The 22,292-nt window shown below is 45.0% G+C and overlaps 2 protein-coding genes across 33 annotated transcripts in view; both read left to right on the forward strand.

Moving 5' to 3' along the window:
* The window catches only part of AMZ2 (archaelysin family metallopeptidase 2), a 59,342-nt gene extending 45,647 nt beyond the window's left edge, over positions 1 to 13,695 (forward strand). For 5 of the 23 annotated variants that reach the window (XM_045374518.2, XM_065531898.1, XM_065531897.1 and 2 more), the window contains 7 exons: positions 4,266 to 4,350; positions 5,413 to 5,695; positions 6,017 to 6,190; positions 6,282 to 6,410; positions 10,287 to 10,450; positions 11,561 to 11,737; positions 13,363 to 13,695. In XM_045374518.2, the coding sequence (XP_045230453.1) occupies positions 5,413 to 5,695; positions 6,017 to 6,190; positions 6,282 to 6,410; positions 10,287 to 10,450; positions 11,561 to 11,737; positions 13,363 to 13,518 (1,083 nt within the window). In that variant the 5' untranslated portion in view covers positions 4,266 to 4,350 and the 3' untranslated portion in view covers positions 13,519 to 13,695. Of the gene's footprint in view, positions 1 to 2,817; positions 3,250 to 3,277; positions 3,956 to 4,265; positions 4,351 to 5,412; positions 5,706 to 6,016; positions 6,191 to 6,281; positions 6,411 to 10,286; positions 10,451 to 11,560; positions 11,738 to 13,362 lie in introns of those variants that run through there. The other 18 variants (XM_074020239.1, XM_074020241.1, XM_074020246.1 and 15 more) reach the window with 18 other exon arrangements.
* A 1,467-nt stretch (positions 13,696 to 15,162) lies between these two features.
* The window catches only part of ARSG (arylsulfatase G), a 147,456-nt gene continuing 140,326 nt past the window's right edge, over positions 15,163 to 22,292 (forward strand). For all 10 annotated transcript variants that reach the window (XR_012426057.1, XR_012426056.1, XR_012426061.1 and 7 more), the window contains exon 1: positions 15,163 to 15,430. The gene's annotated coding sequence lies outside the window, so the exon portion shown is untranslated. The remainder of the gene's footprint in view (positions 15,431 to 22,292) is intronic.

A 22,292-nucleotide genomic window follows, 5' to 3' on the forward strand; every position in this document is an offset into this window, starting at 1 on the left:
AAAGAACCTTAAATACATACTAATTGGTAGAGTTGTTTTCCTACAGTGCTATGGATTAGGAATTCTGAAATTATTTTTAGTACATATTCTAGTACACAGCAAATAAATAAATAAATTGTGAATAATAGGAGCCAGGTTTCTCTCTACTGGCAAAGGACATCATACGTATGGAAAAATGGAAGGTTAGAATGAATGAACTCTGTGGTGTCAGGCTGGACTGGAATTAGAAATGTCAGTATGGACTCATGTTTTAGTTGTACTGTGGCTACTTATGAAAATGTGCTTGATTTTTGGGAATATACTCTGAGGTATTTTGGAGTGCGGGACATCATGTTTGCAATTTACTTTTTTTTGGAGACAGTCTTGCTCTGTTGCCCAGGCTGGAGTGCAGTGACGTGATCTCAGCTCACTGCAACCTCCGCTTCCTGGGTTCAAGCGATGCTCCTGCCTCAGCCTCCCAAGTAGCTGGGATTAGACATGCAACGCCACGCCCCACTAATTTTTGTATTTTTAGTAGAGATGGGGTTTCACTATTTTGGCCTGGCTGGTCTCAAACTCCTGACCTCAAGTGATCAACCCACCTCAGCCTCCCAAAGTGTTGGGATTACAGGTGTGAGCCACCAGCCCAGCCTGCAATTTACTCTCAAACAGGAAATGCGCAGGAAAAAAATGCGCATTTACATATGGAGACGGAGATGAAGACACAGAAAGAATGAGATTGATAAAGAAATGAGGTAAAATGTTAAGTACTGGGGAATCTGGGTGAAAAGAATGTAGGGATTCTTTATACTATTTTTGCCACTTTTCTGTTAGCTTGAAATTATTTCAAAATAATGTTTGGCCAAATTAGCAGCTAAGAAAAAATTATTAGAGTGGTTTTCATTTTACTTCATTCGTGTGTTCAGTAAAGTTGAACACATGGATGTTAATGGACCATTCGGGTTATATGGTTCATATTTTTTGCTCATTTTTATGTCATGGTGTTTATCTTTTCTGTGTTGATTTGTAAAAGCTATTTTTAAACCCTTCATCTGCCATATATGTTACATTTCTTTCCTGCTTTCTGCCACCTTCTAATGTTATTACCAACTTTCTTTTCCAACCTTGGACCACTGGCATATTCACTCATTTCTAAACATTAGAACTTGTAGTGCTCTTTGAAATGTAGCCAGCCTATGGTTCATTCTGCAACTGCATATTAGTTAACAGGCAAAAATATCTTAGTAAGGGAGAGTGTCTTTTTCTTCTAATGAAAAAAAAAAAAAAAAACAACAACAAAATCTAACCCGCCCCCACCACGCACTAAGGTGTTTATTTATTTTTTTGAACAGGGTCTCACTCTGTTGCCCGGGTTGCGGTAATGTGAATCACGGCTCACTGCAGCCTCGACCTCCCAGGCTCAATCCATCCTTCCACCTCAGCCTCCCGAGTAGCTGTAGTTGAGACTACAGGCATGTGTCACTACACCTGGCCTTTTTTTTTTTTTTTCCAGAGACCGGGCATGGTGGCGGGCGCCTGTACTCCCAGCTACTTGCGAGGCTGACGCAGGAGAACGGCATGAACCCAGGAGGCGGAGCTTGCAGTGAGCCGAGATAGTGCCACTGCACTCCAGCCTGGGCGACAGAGCGAGACCGCGTCTCAAAAAAAAAAAAAAAAAAAAAAAGAAAGAAAGAAATTAGCCGGGAGTGGTGGTGCGTGCCTGTAATCCCAGCTACTCGGGAGACTGAGGCATGAGAATCGCTTGAACCCAGGAGGCAGAGGTTGCAGTGAGCCGAGATCCCACCACTGCACTCCAGCCTGGGTGACAGAGCGAGACTTCGTGTCAAATAATAATAATAATAAAGATGAGCTGTAATTGTCTCCGTTTTACAAACGAATGAAGAGATGAAAAAGAGGTCAAGTTAACTGGCACAAGTCCCACGCTAGTAATTGAGGGTTTTGGGATTCAAGCACAGACCAACCACCTTTGCCCCTACGCTATGCTACCTCAGGCAGTCGGGAGATAGGCGCCCAGTCAAAAGGCACATGTAAGAAAAACTGAAGCAGGAGTGGTGCGTCAGTATTCTCAATTTCAAACTTTGAGAACAGTCATGTCCTCTAAGGAGAGCCAACAAGGGGTTACAAGTGCTGAAGTCATCAAGAACATGTGTCTGTCTTTACTTGAGACTGGGAAGGAAAATTAGGAGGAGGAAAATCCAGACAATGGTAAAATGGCCTGACTTGAATAAGAACTGAGACAGGGCTCGGTGGCTCGCATCTGTAATTCTAGCACCGTGGGAGACCGAGGCGGGCGGATCACCTGAGTTCACGAGTTCGAGACCATCCTGGGCAAGTGTGAAAATCCGTCTTTATTGGTGGGGGGGAAGGAGGGAAAGTCAGGCACGGTGGCCCATGCCTGTAATCCCAGCACTTTGGGAGGCAAAGGCGGGCGGATCACTTGAGGTCAGGAGTTCGAGACCAGCCTGGCCAACATGGTGAAACCCCGTCTCTACTAAAAATACAAAAATTAGCAGGACGTGATAGCGGGCACCTGTAGTTCCAGCTACTGGGGAGGCTGAGGCAGGAGAATCGCTTGAACCCAGGAAGCAAGAGTTGCAGTGAGCCTAGATTGTGCCACTGCACTCCAGCTTGAGCGACAGAGCGAGACAACGTCTCCAAAAAACAAAAACAAAAAAAGTCAGAAAAAAGAAAAAGAAAATGGCGAGGCCCAGAGAGACTGAACTTCCCACCCGAAGCCACAGAGCTAGCTCAGCCCTAATGCCGGCCCCGCGGTGCCTTTCCGAACTCACGGCCTCCCCTCGGTATCCGGGTTTCGGCCTTGGAGCGCCAGGAACGCCACGAGGACGCACCCCACACTTGCGCGTCTAGGTTCCAGCCCCCGCGGCTCCCAACAAAAAAAGAAGGGAAAGTCCTGCGGGTGACGGCCCCGGGGAACGCCGCGGCTCTACGTCAACCTGTGGCGGCCACCGACTCATTTGGGGCCACGCTGATTGCATTCGTCACGCCGGGGACGTCTCTCAAACCCTTCCATACCGGCGACACGGGCGCGTCTGTGTCTCTCGATAACTGGGTCGCGGAGCCCCCGCGAGGGCAGGCGAGGAACTGGCGACTGTGGGGACGAACAGCTGGGGCTTGTAGTCCCCTCGCGACCCTCTAATCTGGAAGAGGCCGGGAGCGGCCGCTGACCTCCTGCTCTGCGCCTGCCCAGGCGTCCGCGCGCTCAGCGGCGTGGCGCGGCGCAGGCGTGTCGTGAGTGGGGCGGGGCCCACAGGGCGCCAGTGGGCGTGGCGTAGTGCGAAGAGACGCGGTGCGCCAGCGCGTGAGGGCTGCCGCGGGTGGGTTGTGTCGAGGCCTGTTGAGTTAGGGCGGTTCGCGGGTGCTGTCAGAGTTGGCCCGGGGCCCCTAGGCAGGGCAGTCGGGTCGTAGAGGCGGGGGCCAGTCGCGGTCAGTGGAGAGGGATGAGGATGTAGGAGGGGCGGACGTAGCGGAAGCCGGGGGACCGCTGGGGCGGAGTGCCTCTAGGGCGCAAGGGAGGCCTTTCCCGTGGCTCCTGGGGAAGAAGTGGCGAAGCGAGAGTCCCCGGGGAACCCCCACTCCACCCCCTGCCGGAGACTGGGTTGTGCCTGCACAGACCAGAGCCCACAGTGCAAGTTGCTATAGGCCACCAGCCAGGGTGGCCAACTCCTCCCGGTTTGCCTGGGATGTTCTGGTTTTGGGACCAAAGCATCCCAGGCCTCCAGCCCACTGCAGTGACCGAATTCTCCGCCCCCTGCCTGTCTTCTCCCGCAGCTTCCCTAGATTAAGCTTGGGAGGCAAGAGGAGGCCTCCTGACCTTTCATACTGCCTTTTTAATATTAAGATGAAGGCACACTCCACAACTTTTTTCCGGCCAGGCCCAGACATGTCCGTCCTTATAAGATAAAAGCTTCCGTGGGAGCCTTCCTTCTTAATCAAGGTAGGTAGACTACAGGAAGGTGCATCTTGTTTTGTATTTTGTCCTGTAGAAGTCAGATTTCCGCCCAGTTGTGTGGGAGTGAGGATGAGCCTATGCTTATATCAGAGCTTGAGTGCAGAGACATTTGATCTGGAAATTCAGCCAGCCTCTTCAACCCCAGAATTCAGAGGTTCAATCAGAACAGACATTAGCTTAAGTTTTCCCATCAGTCGTCTATCATTAAACTGGCCAAATCTAGATAATTAGAAAATATGACAGAGGTGATCCGGACAGATGTTCAGTTTTTTCCCCCCTTGTCTAATTCAAAAAGCCTCGTGGTGGAACATCGGACCCTTCAAGAGGAAGGATGAAAGCTCTACATAGGAACACGATGTGAATGGAAGAAACCTGTCATTGTGAGTCTGGCTTTTGATTAGTCATCTGATGTCTTCCCTAATGTGACATGACTTTGAGGCCGTAAACTTCAGTGGCTAAGCTGTAGCTTCTCAGCCTGCAGTTAAATTGCAGAAATGATAGGGCTTACATTAGTTTTGTTTTTATTTGATGTTGAAGATCTTTGAGTCACATTAGAAACGGTGAGTATTTTTCATGTGGCACTAATTAGTTAATTCATAATATTATTTTTTGAGTCTCTATTGCCCAGGCTGGAGTGCAGTGGCACAATCACGGCTCACTGCAGCCTCGACCTCCTGGGCTCAGATGATCCTCCCACCTTACCTCGCAAGTAGCTGGGACTACAAGTGCACACCACCACGCCCGGCTAGTTTTTTTGTAGATGTGGGGTTTTGCCATGATGTCCAGGCTGATTTCAGACTCCTAGGCTCAAGCAGTCCTTCTGCCTTGGCCTCTCAGAGTGCTGGGATTATAAGCGTGAGCCACCATGCCAGGCCAATATTATTATTCCCCAAAAGAAGGAAATAGGGTGTGAGGTCCTGCTCCTATGGTCACCATGAGGTTTTTTTGTTTGTTTGTTTTGGACTCTTGCCCAGGCTGGAGTGCAGTGGCACAATCATGGCTCACTGCAACCTCAGCCTCCCTGGTAGCTAGGACCACAGGTGTGCACCACTATGCCCAGGGACTTTTTAAACTTTTTGTAGAGATAGGGTCTTACTGTGTTACCCGAGCTGTTCTCAAACTCCTGGCCTCAAGCAATCCTCCTATCCCAAAGTGCTGAAGTTACAGGCATGAGCCACCACACCTGGCCACCACTAGTTTTTGTAATGGGAGCAGGTTCCTTATGAGATAGAGGAATGGATTTCATGATTGTCTTTTTAATTTCTTAGCTCCCCAAGAAATTGATTGGACATGAGGAAACCACTCTTAAATGTGACCACTCTAAAGCATTATCAGTCAGTCATTTCACTCTAGGGAGAAATCAGAGCTGTATATGGAGGTTAGGTAAAGTCCCCAATATGGATATGCATTTTTATATTTGACTACTTGTGTTTTTTTGTTAGATGCAAATAATACGACACTCTGAACAGACCCTAAAAACAGCTCTCATCTCAAAGAACCCAGTGCTTGTGTCACAGTATGAGAAATTAGATGCTGGGGAACAGCGTTTAATGAATGAAGCCTTCCAGCCAGCCAGTGATCTCTTTGGGCCGATTACCTTGCATTCTCCATCAGATTGGATCACCTCCCACCCTGAGGCCCCCCAAGACTTTGAACAGTTCTTCAGTGATCCTTACAGAAAGACACCCTCTCCAGACAAACGCAGCATTTATATACAGGCCATTGGTAAATACTGGTAATGTGCTGGTTTTGGTTCGGTTTTGCGATGGCGCTGTTGTCAGGAATAGTCCGGGCTATTGGTCTGATTCAGATGGGCCGTTTTAGGATCATTTTTGATATCATTGCAATGGTACAAGTTTTGTAGCCAAACTGACTTAAAAGATAACATTTTATTTGTTTTTAATTCATAGCAACACCAATGAATGATAAAGGTGTATTGAAAATTTAGTTGGTTTTGTTTCTAATTTGAATCCTCTTACTCATAGACTGGGTAAACACTGAATAATCATCTTAAAGTCTGTTTTTAAATGTTCTTCCATATTATAGGCTCTCTAGGAAACACCAGAATTATCAGTGAAGAATATATTAAATGGCTCACGGGCTACTGTAAAGCATATTTCTATGGCTTGCGAGTAAAACTCCTAGAACCAGTTCCTGTTTCTGCAACAAGGTGTTCCTTTAGAGTCAATGAGAACACACAAAACCTACAAATTCATGCAGGTGAATTACACAACTTTGCAATTTAAACCGAGTAAAGGAAGCATATGTATATAATATACACCCATACATTTATTTATTTCTTTTTAAATAGGGGACATCCTGAAGTTCTTGAAAAAGAAGAAACCTGAAGATGCCTTCTGTATTGTGGGCATAACAATGATTGATCTTTACCCAAGAGACTCGTGGAATTTTGTCTTTGGACAGGCCTCTCTGACAGATGGTATTCCTTTTTTGGCGTTGTTGTTAGAAGCTTCTTCAACTTGAGAATATTTGAAGATGTTAAAAGAGGGAAAAAAATTCCAACCAAGAATCGTTTTGATATTTAAAACTGTATAGTATTTTCAGTTGAGACATTATGCCATAATGGGAAGCGTGCTGTTGGTAGATTCTGATAATCTGGGTTTCAGTTGGCCGTTCACTATGTACATGACCTTAAAGGTAACAATATCCACATCATGGAGTGATTTGGAGATAATTTACATAAAAGTGCCTATACATAAAAAGTGTGTATAAACCTGGACAACATAGACCACATGTCTACAAAAAAATAAAAATAAAAAAAACTAAATTAGCTGGGTTTGGTGCCATATACCTGTAGTCCTAGCTACTCAGGAGGCTGAGGTGAGAGGATTGCTTGAGCCCAGGAGGTTGAGGCTGCAGTGAGCCATGATCACACCAGTATACTCCAGCCTGGGCAATAAAGTGAGACCCTGTCTCAAAAAAAAAAAAAGTATATATAGGCCTGTCATATATATAGGCATTCAGCATAATAGCTAGTAAATGTCAGTAATTCAGTAGCAAGGTGAATTAAACCATTTACAGTTTGAGCTATTATTAATGGATGTGAAAATCTTGCTAATTGTTTTTCAGTTCTTTTCATAATCATCTTGCACAGATAGAAGAGCTATAGAGTAAGTGTATACTTCTTTCTCATCCTACGATGTTTGTTTTTTAATTTAAAAAGTCAAAACTTCCATCTTTGATTTGAGATATGTAATAAACCTTGACTCATTAGGAACTCTGCATGGTAATATTGGGGATGGGAAAGGTTCCGGAAACCGGTTATATTTTTAACTTTTTTTTTTTTTGTCATCTTCCTACTTACCTTCTCCCCTCCCCTTGATTTTTACTCTTACCTCTCTAACTTCACCCCCAAGAATCCAAGACAGACTTGAAAGGGAAAAGGCCCCCCAAGGGGAGTGGTTTATTAGTGTTCTGGGGATGGGGAGTATGTACAGGGAATATCCTTAGAGTTTATGGTCTGTCTGCATGTTACATTAGCCTTAGGATTTGTGGGGGGTGGTAAACTTTTTGGTAACAAATGTTTCTACTAGAGTTGGGGGCTGTAGGGTTATGGAATCTCTTCCCACCTATTCTTTTATTCTTTCTTCTCCATTTATGTGAGGTTCCTTGTAGCCCCCCATGGCCCTACCAACATGCATTCTTGGAGACGTGGGTCACTACTCTGTTACTGACTTTGGTGGTGTGCGGTAGCTTTTTATCATATGTTTTCTCTTTTATTATTAACCTGATAGAGATGGAAACATTGAAAAATAATTTTATCTACCTTTTATTTTTCTTTTGAGACAGGGGCTCCCTCTGTCACCCGGGCTGGAGTGCAGTGGTGTAATCATGGCTCACTGCAATCTCAACCTCCTAGGCTGAAGGGATCCTCCTGCCTCAGCCACCCGAGTAGCTGGTACCACAGGACCACCACACCCGGCTGTTTTTTTTTGTTTGTTTGTTTTTGTCGAGATGGGATCTCCCTGTGTTGCTCAAGCTCATTTCGAACTCCTGGGCTGAAGCGATCCTCCTGCCTCAGCCTCCCAAAGTGCTTTGATTACAGGTGTGAGTCACCACACCCAGCTAAAAAAAAATTTTAAAACCACATGTTCGTTTATCTAGATATTGCTAGCTGATTTACCTTACATATTTGAGGAGGTCAGGAAACATTTCCCCAAACGGTTTTTACTTTAATTCTTTTTTTTTGTAAGTTTCTTAAATATTACATGACATGAAAGATTGACATAGGAAAGTAGCAGGATTACACAGTGACAGTATCTTAACACAGTGGTCTTGTTTTCTCCAAGTTTACAAAGATTCATATTTTTAAATTGGGACGCATTGACTATAAAATAATCTTCTGTTTGTAGGATTATTGGAAGAAAGAAGTGTCCTTGCTGAAAGTATTACTGTAGTGAGATATGCTCACACTTGATTGGCCAGAGGGGGTTACTTGTGATACATGAATAGATTTAGTGTTTTCTTAACTTCCAGAATGCTTTTTTCCCTAATTTTCTAATATCAGTCTACACTTTCTGGGTAAAGGGAGGCGAATAAGTTGTTTTTGAATCAAATTAGATTGGACAAATCTATGAGTTTATTTTCTTTTTTTTTTTTTTTTTTCTTTTTTTTGAGACGGAGTCTCGCTCTGTCGCCCAGGCTGGAGTGCAGTGGCCGGATCTCAGCTCACTGCAAGCTCTGTCTCCCGGGTTTACGCCATTCTCCTGCCTCAGCCTCCCGAGTAGCTGGGACTACAGGCACCCGCCACCTCGCCCGGCTAGTTTTTTGTATTTTTTAGTAGAGACGGGGTTTCACCGTGTTAGCCAGGATGGTCTTGATCTCCTGACCTCGTGATCCGCCCGTCTCGGCCTCCCAAAGTGCTGGGATTACAGGCTTGAGCCACCGCGCCCGGCCAAGTTTATTTTCTTTAAAAATGTATTACTTGGCCAGACATGGTGGCTCACGCCTGTAATCCCAGCACTTTGGGAGGCCGAGGCGGGCAGATCACAAGGTCGGGAGATTGAGACCACGGTGAAACCCCGTCTTTACTAAAAATACAAAAAAAAAATTAGCTGGGCGTGGTGGTGGATGCCTGTAGTCCCCCCTACTCAGGAGGCTGAGGCAGGAGAATGGTGTGAACCCTGGAGGTGGAGCTTGCAGTGAGCCGAGATTGCGCCTCTGCACTCCAGCCTGGGCTACAGAGCAAGACTGTCTCAAAAAAAAAAAAAGTAGTACTTTAAAATAAAAACTGAATGAGAGACATAAATAAAAGTGATCATGTAAACAAGTCGAATTATGAAGCAGTACCCTGTAGAGTGAGTTATGTAGCAAACCGTGTTCTCTGTGCTTGCAGAGATGGTTGATATAACTCTAAATGTAACACAGGAAGTCAGTTACAAGGGTATTTATTCTGGTCACCAGACACTAGTGACATGATAGAGTTGGGCTGTTCTTTAAAAAGGGGGTGGGGGTGGGTCAGGGGAAGGGGTTATTCTGTCTAAAGCCGTGGTTTAAAGCATGGTCTTGAAGACATCAGGGCAGTTGTCTTCAGTCAGTGCTGCGTGAGGGAAGGCCAGCAACCCCTCCAGACACACGTGTAACAGATCTGTTTAGTGTGTCCTTAAAGAGTGAAATCATGACTGCCTATTGTTCATGTGATTTTTTTTTTTTTTTTTTGAGATGAAGTCTCGCTCTGTCGTCAGGTTGGAGTGCAATGGTGCGATCTCGGCTCACTGCAACTCTGCCTCCTAGATTCAAGCCATTCTCCCGCCTCAGCCTCCTGAGTAGCTTGGATTACAGGCACCTGCCATCATGCCTGGCTAATTTTTGTATTTTTGTAGAGACAGGGTTTCACCATGTTAGCCAGTCTGGTCTTGAACTCCTGACGTCAGGTGATTTACCTGCCTCGGCCTCCCAAAGTCCTGGGATTACAAGTGTGAGCCACCACGCCCAACCCAAGTGGTTATTTTTTATGATTCCTCTTTGAGTACGTGATTTGGAGTACTTGCTACTTTCAGAAAAAGACTTCTTTTGTGGGAAAAGACTCTCTGAAACTTCAGTTTCTCCAGTATTTCACCTCAAGTCCATTAAGTTTTACAGGGCAAGGCAAAGTGAATAGCAGCAAAAGGTTTTGATAGGGAAATCTGGGGCAAAAGTCTTTCTTTTTGGTGGCAAACCATAAATGTGTCAGATGGTATGGACACAGTGACACAGAGGTGTACTCACTGGCCAGATGGGCCAGCAGGCTCTTCTTTCTTTGGTCTTTCCTCAGGGACCTTACTCTCATTCTGTCGCTGCTTGTCCTCTTTTGTAGGTGTGGGGATATTCAGCTTTGCCAGGTATGGCAGTGATTTTTATAGCATGCGCTATGAAGGCAAAGTGAAGAAACTCAAAAAAACATCTTCAAGTGACTATTCAATTTTCAACAACTATTATATTCCAGAAATAACTAGTGTTTTACTACTTCGATCCTGTAAGGTAAGTTATTAAAAAAATCCAACAGGACGATTCTTTAAAAGAGATCTTAGTTCCGTAAATTGTATATTGTCAGTCCTTAAGGTAATATTATAAATGAGTTTGTATCATTTGTATAATTTTGGTGCATAGTGCTTGACTGAAATGATCAGTAAAACAATTTAAATGGATACCTTAATGTTGAAATTTACAGTATCAGTGCCAGTTTTTTGTACTACTAGTTACAGGCAGCCTTGGCTGTACCCACATGCTGTTAGTGTAATTCCTGAATTCTGGTGTTACTGGGTGACCTACTTTTTCAAGCTACTGTGGTCATTGGGCAAAGCTGCCTTCCCCAGGCCTTTGGAGGACCTCTGCTTTCTGGCCTCTCTGGGAGCATGGGCCTTCCTGCCCTGGGCTCCAGGCTACCCTTGACTGTAGTTGTCCTGGCAGTTCCTGATATCCCCAGCTCGCTTTTGTGGAAAGCCTATCTCTCCTTTTTCCATAGCCAGAGAGATGAGCTTTTCCTTCAGCTAGAGAAATTCTGCTTTCACCTGTACTATTTGTTGGGGTTTGAGAGCTACGCCTCTTAGAACTACCCCCTGTGTCATTGCCACCTGATGTTCTCATTAGCATGCACATCAAGCCCCCTTTCTCCCAGACCTACTGAAATCAGCATCTCTAGGGGAAGGGCCCCAGAATCTGAATTACGAGTACCCTAGTCTAGATTAAGGGTTCTCAACCAGGGGTGATTTTGCCATCCAGGGAATATTAGCAATGTCTGGAGACATTTTTGATTTTCACCATCAGGGAGGGAGTTCTGTTGGCATCTAGTGGGTAGAGCCAGGGATGCTGCAAAGTATTGTGCAGGGCACAGGACAGCCTCCCACAACCTGGTATTGTCGGTCCAACATGTCAGCGGTGTTGAGGTTGAGGAAGTCTATAGCAGAAAGGCAGTAAGACATTTGGGGAGATGAGGGATTATTAAGTCTTTGACGGTCTGGACGGGGTGAAGTTTCGGTGATAATACTAAGGGAGTTGATTCCTGTGTTTCCTGGAGAAGCAAGAAAAAGAAGAGACGTGTAGCTTAATGTGATGGTGGTCTTATGAAGCCTCAACATGATTGTCTTGCAGACTTTAACCCATGAGATCGGACACATATTTGGACTGCGACACTGCCAGTGGCTGGCATGCCTAATGCAAGGCTCCAACCACTTGGAAGAAGCTGACCGGCGCCCTCTAAACCTTTGTCCTATCTGTTTGCGCAAGTTGCAGTGTGCTGTTGGCTTCAGCATTGTAGAAAGATACAAAGTAAGTTGCGGGGTGGACAGTGTAAAGAGGGGGAAGTGGTTATCTGAGTAGCAAACTGATGTTTCTATTATATCCTTCTCTAGAGTTATAATTTATCAGAGGAAATTAGTGTAAAGATAAGCAGGAAGCTGTGGTTTAAAAACATGCGAAGAAATGCCCTTCTTAAAAACTTCAGCTTGCCTTTGAGTGATTTATGCTTACAGTTCTATGCGAAATAGTAGAAGTTTCCCTGCTTCTCTTCCATTTAGGGCAAGAGAGTTTGACTTTGCAGAACAGAATAAATATTGATATGTGTGGCAAAGGGCAAGAGAGTTTGACTTTGCAGAACAGAATAAATATTGATATGTGTGGCAAAGTTCATTTTTTTTTTTGAGACGGAGTCTCTCTCTGTTGCCCAGGCTGGAGTGCAGTGGCACAATCTCGGCTCACTGCAAGCTCTGCCTCCTGGCTTCACGCCATTCTCCTGCCTCAGCCTCCCGAGTAGCCGGGACTACAGGCGCCCGCCACCACGCCTGGCTAATTTTTTGTATTTTGTTTAGTAGAGATGGGGTTTCACCGTGTTAGCCAGGATGATCTCGATCTCCTGACCTTGTGATCTGCCCGCCTCGGCCTCCCAAAGTGCTGGGATTACGGGCGTGAGCCACCACGCCCGGCCAAAGTTCATTTTTTAAACCCTATAAGTGTGTGGACAAGATTTATCTTTCCAATATGGGACAGAGGTATGATGTTCATTAGGAGGAAAAAATGATTTTCTTTAAAAAGGAAGAAGGAAAGTACCTAATCTGAGTATGCGTGTGTGTGTGCCCACACATGCCTACAAACATCAATATACATTCATGTGGCTACTCATGGATGTGACTGCGCATTCAGGTGACTGCACAGAAATGTCTACACACGTGTTTTCACATACATATGTCTATCCATCCCTATGTGTACACTTATATATGTATATACGTACATGTCAAATTAATACAATGCCGGCCGGGCGCGGTGGCTCATGCCTGTAATCCCTGCACTTTGGGAGGCAGAGGCGGGCAGATCACGAGGTCAGGAGATTGAGACCATCCTGGCTAACACGGTTAAACCCTGTCTCTACTAAAAATACAAAAAATTAGCTGGGCGTGGTGGCGGGCGCCTGTAGTCCCAGCTACTCGGGAGGCCGAGGCAGGAGAATGGCGTGAACCTGGGAGGTGGAGCTTGTAGTGAGCCGAGATTTCACCACTGCGCTCCAGCCTACAGCCTGGGCGACAGAGCAAGACTCCGTCTCAAAAAAAAAAAAAAAAAAAAAAACCAAAAAATTAATATAATGCCTTGTGGAATATTTAGCAAGTTGAGAAAAAATAACATCCTATCATGCTAGTAACAAAGTGTAAGAATGAGTATATTTCTTTTTCATCTTTTTTCAGTGCATACTTTTGACATCATTTGTAATTCTGTGTATATTTGGTATGCGCCATTTCACTCGGTATATCATAAGCATTATTTCATATTCACACCATCATTATCAAATGCAGCATCTTCGTGGGGTAAGATGTCACTCTATGATCTAGAGGCCAATGCTCTTCTCTTGCCTGATAGTATTTTGCTGTGGTTTGTTGAAATGCGCATCTTTCCTGTTTTTCCAGGCACTGGTGAGGTGGATTGATGACGAATCTTCTGGCACACCTGGAGCAACTCCAGAACACAGTCGTGAGGGTAATGGGAATTTACCGAAACCCGTGGAAGCCTTTAAGGAATGGAAAGAGTGGATAATAAAATGCCTGGCTGTTCTCCAAAAATAAGGACCTTCAAATAGGAGTGATTGAAATAAATGACTACTTGCATGTTATGCTTTCATTTGGGTGGGATACTTCATCGGAATAAACTACTGATCTTGTGCTGTGTCAGAGTAACACACTAGAACCTTCTTTCAGGTACCTGAATTGAAACTGAATAATAAAAACTCTAGAAACTCTTTATCTTCTTATCTTACTGGCCTGGTCTGTGGCAGCAAGCACTTTATTTCCATTCCGCAAATATGTTTATGTCTCCCAAGAAAGCTGGGACTGGTGGTAACGAGCAAGTAAATAACTTGAAAAAGAACGGTAGATATCCCAAGGAACCAACCAACATAATTTCCAGGGGGTGATTTTGTTTTTAGAAGAGCTGCTCCCCTCTGTTAGGCCCAGCCAAGTCACATTTTTGGACGTCTGTGGGCTCTGATCGTCACCACAGCCCTCCTCTTCCGAGAGACTTCCTTACTCTCTGGAGTGCATTACCTCATTTTTTTCTCTTGCTGGTTGTCACCTTATCCCTGAAAGAATGAACAGCTTGTATCAGTTTTTAGCCGCTTAAAATATGACCTCTCAGGAATATTTGTAAGTGAAAATAACAATGGTCCTTACACTACCACAACATTTGGTGGTGGGAGTTCTGTTGCAGTTCTGAGCTATAACATAGTCATTTATTTATGAGGGATCTTACAAATAGTGTGTAATGGTATTTATATTTGTGAGTGTTGCACTTTTTCTATAGATTTAGAGCAACTTTCAGGTTTATTTCAGTAATAATGTCTTTCTCACCTTCTTACGTTGTGAAGTGTTTACTTGAGTCAGGGAGAGAGTTTAATGGGGTTATCTGTCGGGGTGCCATGAATGCTGATGAGGACCTGCAGAGCGTGAACGTCAGCCCCATTGCTATGGGGGTGGAGGTGGAAAACCTCAGACTTGACAAATCACCTCTGCTAGATAGATGTATCTTGGAAATCTAGAAATTACAGTGAATATGGAATGCCAGTGAGCAGACAGCATTTCCCACTTTCCTATCTTACCTTGAGGGTAAGACTTGAGATATATATATATATGTATAAATTTGAAACCTAGATTCTTCATTGTTTGATGTTTGCAGTATGATGTAAGGCACATTTTATATCTGAGTCAGTGGTTTCCCTTGGATTCATTCTCCTACTTGATTGAACCCATTTAAGTCATTTTAGAAAATGGTGATTTGCTATTAAAATTAACTGGAGAGAATACTGAATGCTGAATGAACAAAGTATTGAGCTAATAAAAAGAATTAATAATTTTCTACTGTCTAAATACTCTTAGAAATTAGTGAATTTGGAATGCTGTTCATTTTTGTCGTAGATCCTGATCCCAGTCACCTGTGGAGTTGGTATCTTTCCGGTCAAGAGGTTTTTCAGGCCTCAGACTTTTAATGGTGAGGGTTAAATAGAAGAATTTGGCGAGGATTACCCGTCCGTTCTTGTTTAGCTTGCTTTTTGAAACACACATTCCCCTGATATGAATAATTTACATTTCAAGCCCTAAGAGGGACAGAAGGACGCGTTACTCCCTCTTGGGAGCGGGAGTGCTAAAATCCAAGCAGGCAGCTGCGGGACCGCTATAGCCGGCCCTGCGCTCGGGCCCTTCCCGGGCAGGAAGCGCGTCGCTGTCCCCGGCTGCGCCCAGGCGGGTGCGGGCGCGCGGGCTCAGCAGCTGCGAACGGCCGGCGCACCGCCTGTTTCCACGCCCGGGGACTTCCCCCGGCGGGGCTCAGAAGTGTGGGGTGGGTCGCTTGGCCTCCCTTGGCGTCAGCGACCCAGGGTAACCTCCTCCACTGCCGCCCGCCGTGCAGGCCTGCCTGGGGGAGAGCCACGTGTGCCGCGCTCTGGGCATGGCCTTGGAAAGTCAGGACCGCCACGGCAGCAGAGCAGTGAGTGGAATCAACTTCCCAGTAGAGTATTTAAAAAATGCTTCATTGAAGAGTTTGAATCTCAGTCACTTTCTAGATTCTGATATCTAGAGTAGCGCCGTCCAATGGAAATATAATACAAGCCACATATGTATGCTGAATTTTTCTAGTAGTCGTATTAGCAAATGCATAAAGAAGCGAGTGGAGTTAATTTTAATAGTATATTCTGTTTAATCCAGTGCATCCAAAATATTATTTCAATCAATATCAATATCAATGCTGAATATTTTATATCCCTTTTTTTTTTTTTTTTGGTACCGTCTTCAAATTCCCGTGTGTATGTTACACTTACAGTACATCTTACTTCCAACTGGGCACATTTTCAAGTGCCCAACAGCCCCATGTGGCTTGTGGCTACTGTATTGGACGGTGCAGCTCTAGACCAGTACCCAACTCTAGTGTACCTGGAAAAATGTACCCATGATACTGAGTTGCTAGGAGAGGAAGGCTTATTTCAGGAAAAGGTCATGCAAGTCTTCTGTCGGTACAGCCAGTGCTGACATTCAAGCTGAAAGGGCATAGACACTGTAAAGGCCTCTGGCTTTGCTATTAACTTGTTTCTTTAAAAGCTTGATACTATTCTCTGTTGCAGCTTGTTTCTTACCCTCCCCCCTTCATTTTCAAGGGCCTGGTATTGTCTTCAAATGCATTTCCATTTTTGGAAAGCAGAGTCGTAAAGCATTAATAATGTGGAGATTGTTTAGTCCATTTCATGCATGAGGACGCAAGCCTGCAGCAAGCCGAGTAAACTTGCTTGTTGTTTAACCAATGGCAAAAATGGAATCAGATCCCAAGTCTCCCTAATGTTGAATTATTTGTTGTTTTCACTGTGCTACATGACCTCATTGAAGTAAAATATCACCAGCCAGAACCTAACCATTTTCCCCCCAGATTGTTTACAAGGGGTTATACACGATTGAACTTTCAATTTCTTTTCTGTTCAAGTAGAGCCATCTGGGATCGCTCAAAGTTGGAGAAATCAGTCTATGTACTTCTGCCTTAGTGCCAAAAAAGAGACGTGCAATATTTATTTATTTTTGAAATAGGGTCTTGCTCTGTTGCCCAGGCTGGAGTGCAGTGGCATGATCACGGCTCACTGGAGCCTCGACCTCCCGGGCTCAAGTGATCCCTCCACCTCAGCCTCTCAAGTAGCTGGGATTACAGGTGTGCACCACCATGCCCAGTGTATTTTTATTTTATTTTATTTTTTAGAGTTGGAGTTTTTTTCCACATTGCCCAGGCTGGTCTGGAACTCCTGAGCTCAAGCAATCTGCCTGCCTTGGCCTCCCAAAGTGCTGGGATTACTGATGTGAGCCACCATGCCCAGCCAATAGTTGCAATATTTAGTAAAGCTCTTGTGACTAGTTGAGGCATTAAAAGAAAGCATTATGGAAAAAAAAAAAAGTCTATTGGAAAATAGTTAAAATCTATTGGGGCAATATGTTCAAACTCACAGACCTCCATACTTAACCCAGTATTGATTTAATCCCACTCTTTTCTTTAGTGTCGGCTCATGGATCAGTTTTTTCTTCTTTACAGCTGACCCACCTGTATAGTACACTACTACTGGGCAGTCTGAGACCCATCCAGCCTCGGATGCTGAACCGGTGGGTTCTGAGCACGATGCTTTCAGTGTCCTGTGGTTCTCCAGCTGTTTCATAGCAGCACAGACTCTCCTGAGCTGTAACTGTCAATAGATATCATTTTTTTCTCTTGTGTGACTAAAGGGAAAAAAAGTCTGTAACTCATTCATTCATTCATGTATTTTTTCATTCAACAATATTCATGGAGCACCGCCTACTGGGTGCCAGGCCCTGCTCAGAGCCTTGGGAATATAGCAATGAACAAAGAACTCCTGCCCTAATACACTAGTGGATGAGACAGAGAGTCAAGGAATAAACAGATGCTTTATTTTATTTTATTTTATTTTATTTTATTTTATTTTATTTTATTTTATTTATTTTTTTGAGATAGAGTCTTGCCGTGTCACCCACGCTGGAGTGCAGTGGTGTGATCTTGGCTCACTATATCCTCTGCCTCCTGGGCTCAAGTGGTCCTCCCACCTCCGCTTCCCAAGTAGCTGAGACTACAGGCACGTGCCACCACGCCTAACTAATTTTTGTATCTTGTAGAGAGGGGTTTTACCATGTTGACCAGGCTGGTCTCAAACTCCTGGGCTCAAGCAATCTGCCCACCTTAGCCTCTCAAAGTGGATGCTGTTATAACCTAATGTCAAAGTAAACGGATAGAAACAAGTACCATTCTGAACAGGATAGACAGGAATGCCTCCTTAGGGAGGTGGCATTTGGAAGTGATCAAACTGAAGGGTCACATTGCATACACATCTCAGGGAAGGGAGTACCAAGCAAAGGGAACCACAAATGCTAAGGCCTGAAGCTTGCAACAATAAGAACAATTCCAGAAACAGTAAGAGAAGCTGGGCGTGGTGGCTCACACCTGTAATCCCAGCACTTTGGGAGGCCGAAGCAGGTAGATCACCTGAGGTCAGGAGTTCGAGACCAGCCTGGTAAATATGGCGAAACCCCATCTCTACTAAAAATACAAAAAAAAAAAAAAATTAGCAGATGTGGTGGCGGGTGCCTGTAATCTCAGCTAATCGGGAGACTGAGGCAGGAGAATCGCTTGAACCTGAAGGCAGAGGTTTCACTGAGGTGAGACTGTGCCATTGTACTCCAGCCTGGGTAACAAGAGGAAAACTCTATCTAAAAAAAAAAAAAAAAAAAATTCACGCCTGAATTCCCAGCACTTTGGGAGGCCAAGGTGGCAGATCATGATGTCAGGAAATCAAGACCATCCTGGCTAACACGGTGAAACCCCATGTCTACTAACAATACAAAAATTAGCCGGGTGTGGTAATGGGCACCTGTAGTCCCAGCTACTTGGGAGACTGAGGCAGGAGAATCACTTGAACCTGGGAGGCGGAGGTTGCAATGAGCCTAGATCGCACCACTGCATTCCAGCCTGGGCAATAGAGCGAGACTCCCCGCCAAAAAAAAAAAAAAAAATAAAGGGCCAGTGAGGCTAGTGTAGCAGGAGCAGAGGGAAAAGGAATAGCATCCATTAGGCAGTTCACGCAGGGCCCACGGCTAAGGATTTATATCAGACTTGTGCTGTAAGAGGATTACTCTGGCTGCTGTATGGAAAATTAAGGTGGGGGTGGCGTGTTGCAAGAGTGGAAGCAGGCAGGCCAGCTAGAAGACTACTGTGATAATCCAGCTAAGATGATATTGGCTTGGATCAAGGGTCCTGGTGCAGTTGGCAGAAGCAGTCAGCTCCTGGATATATTTAGAAAGGAGAGCCGACTGGATGTGTGGAGGAGTGGGTTTGAGGAGGAGGATCCAGAGTTCTGCTGAGGACACTTTAAGTTGAAGATGCCTAGTTTTATATGCATGCCCTGCTGTGCGGGCAGATGTAAATCAGGAGCTCAGGGACAAAGTTGGGACTAAGAATGGGAGGTGCCGGTGCAGAGAAGGTGTTTAAAGTTTTGGTCGAATTCTAGGGTGTATAAGTTGTTAGGGAAGTGAGTGTGCTTGTTCTTGAGTTGCTGGAAAGGCGTATAAATGACACAAATACATGGTCACAATATGTATTTTCTCAGTAATATTTGGGGAAATGTTCTGGGCATCAGGTTTCCCGTCTAATTTTCCCTGTAGGAAGCGGATAGTCATTGAAGTAATTTGATTTGGGTGTGAGTTGTTACATGGAAAGCGAAGTTCTAAGTTCTCTTTCCGCTTTTCTTGTTCTGCACCTTTAGAGAGTCATTACGAGAACTGAACACTAGGGGGACCCAGTTTCCTTACTTATGCAACGGGGGCTGGCCCAGCTCTGGGCTCTGGTCACCCTCACTTAGGACACATGCCATATAAACACAAATCTGAAAACAAGGGCAGCGTCTCTTTTCTCAATGCAATGTGTACTTATAGCAGTGATCATTTTTGCGTGTAACATGTCTGAATTCCTTAAATAGGTCATTTTAAGTAATGTGCATAACCATTAAAATTTTTCTTTTCTTTTTTTTTTTTGAGACGGAGTCTCGCTCTGTCGCCCAGGCTGGAGTGCAGTGGCGCTCACTGCAAGCTCCGCCTCCCGGGTTCACGCCATTCTCCTGCCTCAACCTCCCGAGAAGCTGGGACTACGGGCGCCCGCCACTACGCCCGGCTAATTTTTTTTGTATTTTTAGTAGAGACGGGGTTTCACCGTGTTCGCCAAGATGGTCTTGATCCCCTGACCTCGTGATCCGCCCCCCTCGGCCTCCCAAAGTGCTGGGATTACAGGCATGAGCCACTGCGCCCAGCCAAAATTTTTCTTTTTTGAAACAGGCTCTCACTCTTTACCAAGGCTGTGAGCAGTGGTGCCATCTGGACTCACTGTAGCCTCTGCCCCCTGGGCTCAAGTGATCTTCCCACCTCAGCCTCTCGAGTAGCTGGGACTACAGGCATGAGCCACCATACCTGGCTAATTTTGGTTTCGCCATGTGGCCCAGGCTGGTCTTGAACTCCTGGGCTCAAGCAATTCACTCACCTTGGCTTCCTAAAATGCCGGCATTACAGGGATGAGCCACCACACCTGGCCACTGTTTAAAGATTTAAAGGCAATGGCTTCTAAATTCTCATTCCCTATTTGTGAGCCCCATATTTGCAAACTTTTGAAAATAAGGATCATTATTTCTTTTTTATTTTAATTTTTAATTTTTATGTTTTGAGATGGAGTCTTGCTCTGTCACCAGGCTAGGTTGCAGTGGCGTGATCTCGACTCACTGCAACCTCCACCTCCCAGGTTCAAGTGATTCTCCTGCCTCAGCCCCCCAAGTAGCTGGGATTACAGGCATGCACCAACATGTCCGGCTAATTTTTGTATTTTTAGTAGAGACACGGTTTCACCATGTTGGCTAGGCTGGTCTCGAACTCCTGACCCCAAGTGATCTGCATGCCTCGGCCTCTCAAAGTGCTGGGTTACAGGTGTGAGCCACCGCACCCAGCTGAAGGATCATGATGATTTCTGATTTACAATAGTTGAATTGGAGTATGGGAACTAAATGTAATAAATACTACTTGGTGATTTGAATCTGCTGCACGAGAATTCTGACATATAATCCATTTTCTATTTTATCACCAGGTATTAAGCAAAGGGAAAGGCAAATAAATGCTCAAAAGCTGCATTACATGTTATTGGAGTATAAAACCTATAACTTTGTTAAAAGGTTTGGACACATTTTGTGTTAGTTGCGGATACATAGGTCTTAAAAGAGTAGTACATGATCTTAACTCTTTTTTTTTGAGACTTGGGGTTTCGCTTTTGTTGCCCAGTATGGAGTGTAATGGCGGGATCTCGGCTCGCCTCAACCTCCGTCTCCCAGGTTCAAGCGATTCTCCTGCCTCAGCCTCCCAAGTAGCTGGGATTACAGGCATGTGCCACCATGCCCGCCTGATTTTGTATTTGTAGTAGAGACGGAGTTTTTCCATGTTGGTCAGGCCCGTCTCGAACTCCCGACCTCAGGTGATCCACCTGCCTCGGCCTCCCAAAGAGCTGGGATTACAGGCGTGAGCCACTGCACCTGGCCCAACTCATTTTTATAACTAGAATAATTTTACTTTTGGGGAGAGAAAATCTGCATAGAACCCTATATAGACTTTTAACTGAAACCTCTTGAAGTCAACAAGCTTAAAGCCAATCTTTTTAATCAGGGGAAGTGAAACCATAAATAACAGCCTGGTGTAGTAGCTCATGCCTGTAATCCCAGCACTTTGGGAGGCTGAGGTGGGCAGATCACCTGAGGTCAGGAGTTCGAGACCAGCCTGGCCGAGATGGCGAAACCCCGCCTCTACTAAAAATACAAAAATTAGCTGGGCGTGGTGGCACATGCCTGTAATCCCAGCTACTCGGGAAGCTGAGGCAGGAGAATCACTTGAACCCAGGAGGTGGAGGTTGCAGTGAGCCGAGATCACTCCGGCCTGGGCAACAAGAGTGAAACTCTGCCTCAGTTAAAAAAAAAAAAAAAAAAGGAAAAAAAAGAAAACATAATTAGCAAATGTGTTAGCTATAATGTCGGACGCGGTGTATAATGCTGGGCGCAGTGGCTCACGCCTGTAATCCCAGCACTTTGGGAGGCCACGGTGGGCAGCTTACTTGAGGTCAGGAGTTCAAGACCAGCCTGGCCAACATGGCAAAATCCTGTCTCCACTAAAAATACAAAAATTAGCTGGGTGTGGTGTTGCACGCCTGAAATCCCAGCTACCTGGGAGACTGAGGCAGGAGAATTGCTTGAACTCGGGAGGTGGAGGTTGCAGCGAGCCAAGATTGCACCACTGCACTCTAGTCTGGGTGACAGAGCAAGACTCTGTCCCCAAAAAAAAGGGTTAACTTATTCATCGTTCCTATTTTGGGGCAGTTATGATCTAAGAATTACTTTGACCACAATAAATCCTTTCCCATGGGTCAGGACTGTTAGTTTTCAGAGTTTTGCTTCTGGCGGTACTGACCTGTGCCAATGTTACAGATGTGTGGTGGAGGGGCTAGAAACTGTGGTCCACAGGCCAAATCCAGTCCACTGTTTATTTTTTATGTTTTCAGCCTGAGAGCTAATAGTGTGTGTGTGTGTGTTTTTTTTAACGTTTTTATGTTATTGAAAAAAAATATATATTTGCTGTGTGAAAATCTTGTGAAATCCACATTTCAGTATCCGTCAATAAAATTCCATTGAAACATTGCCATGTTCATTCATTTATATATTGTCTGTGGCTGCTTTTGACCCTCAGCGGCAGAGTTGACTAGACAGAGGCCTCATGGCCTGCAAAGCTTTAAA

The sequence above is a fragment of the Macaca fascicularis genome, chromosome 16 (assembly GCF_037993035.2).
Source record: "Macaca fascicularis isolate 582-1 chromosome 16, T2T-MFA8v1.1".
Classification (NCBI taxonomy): Eukaryota; Metazoa; Chordata; class Mammalia; order Primates; family Cercopithecidae; genus Macaca; species Macaca fascicularis.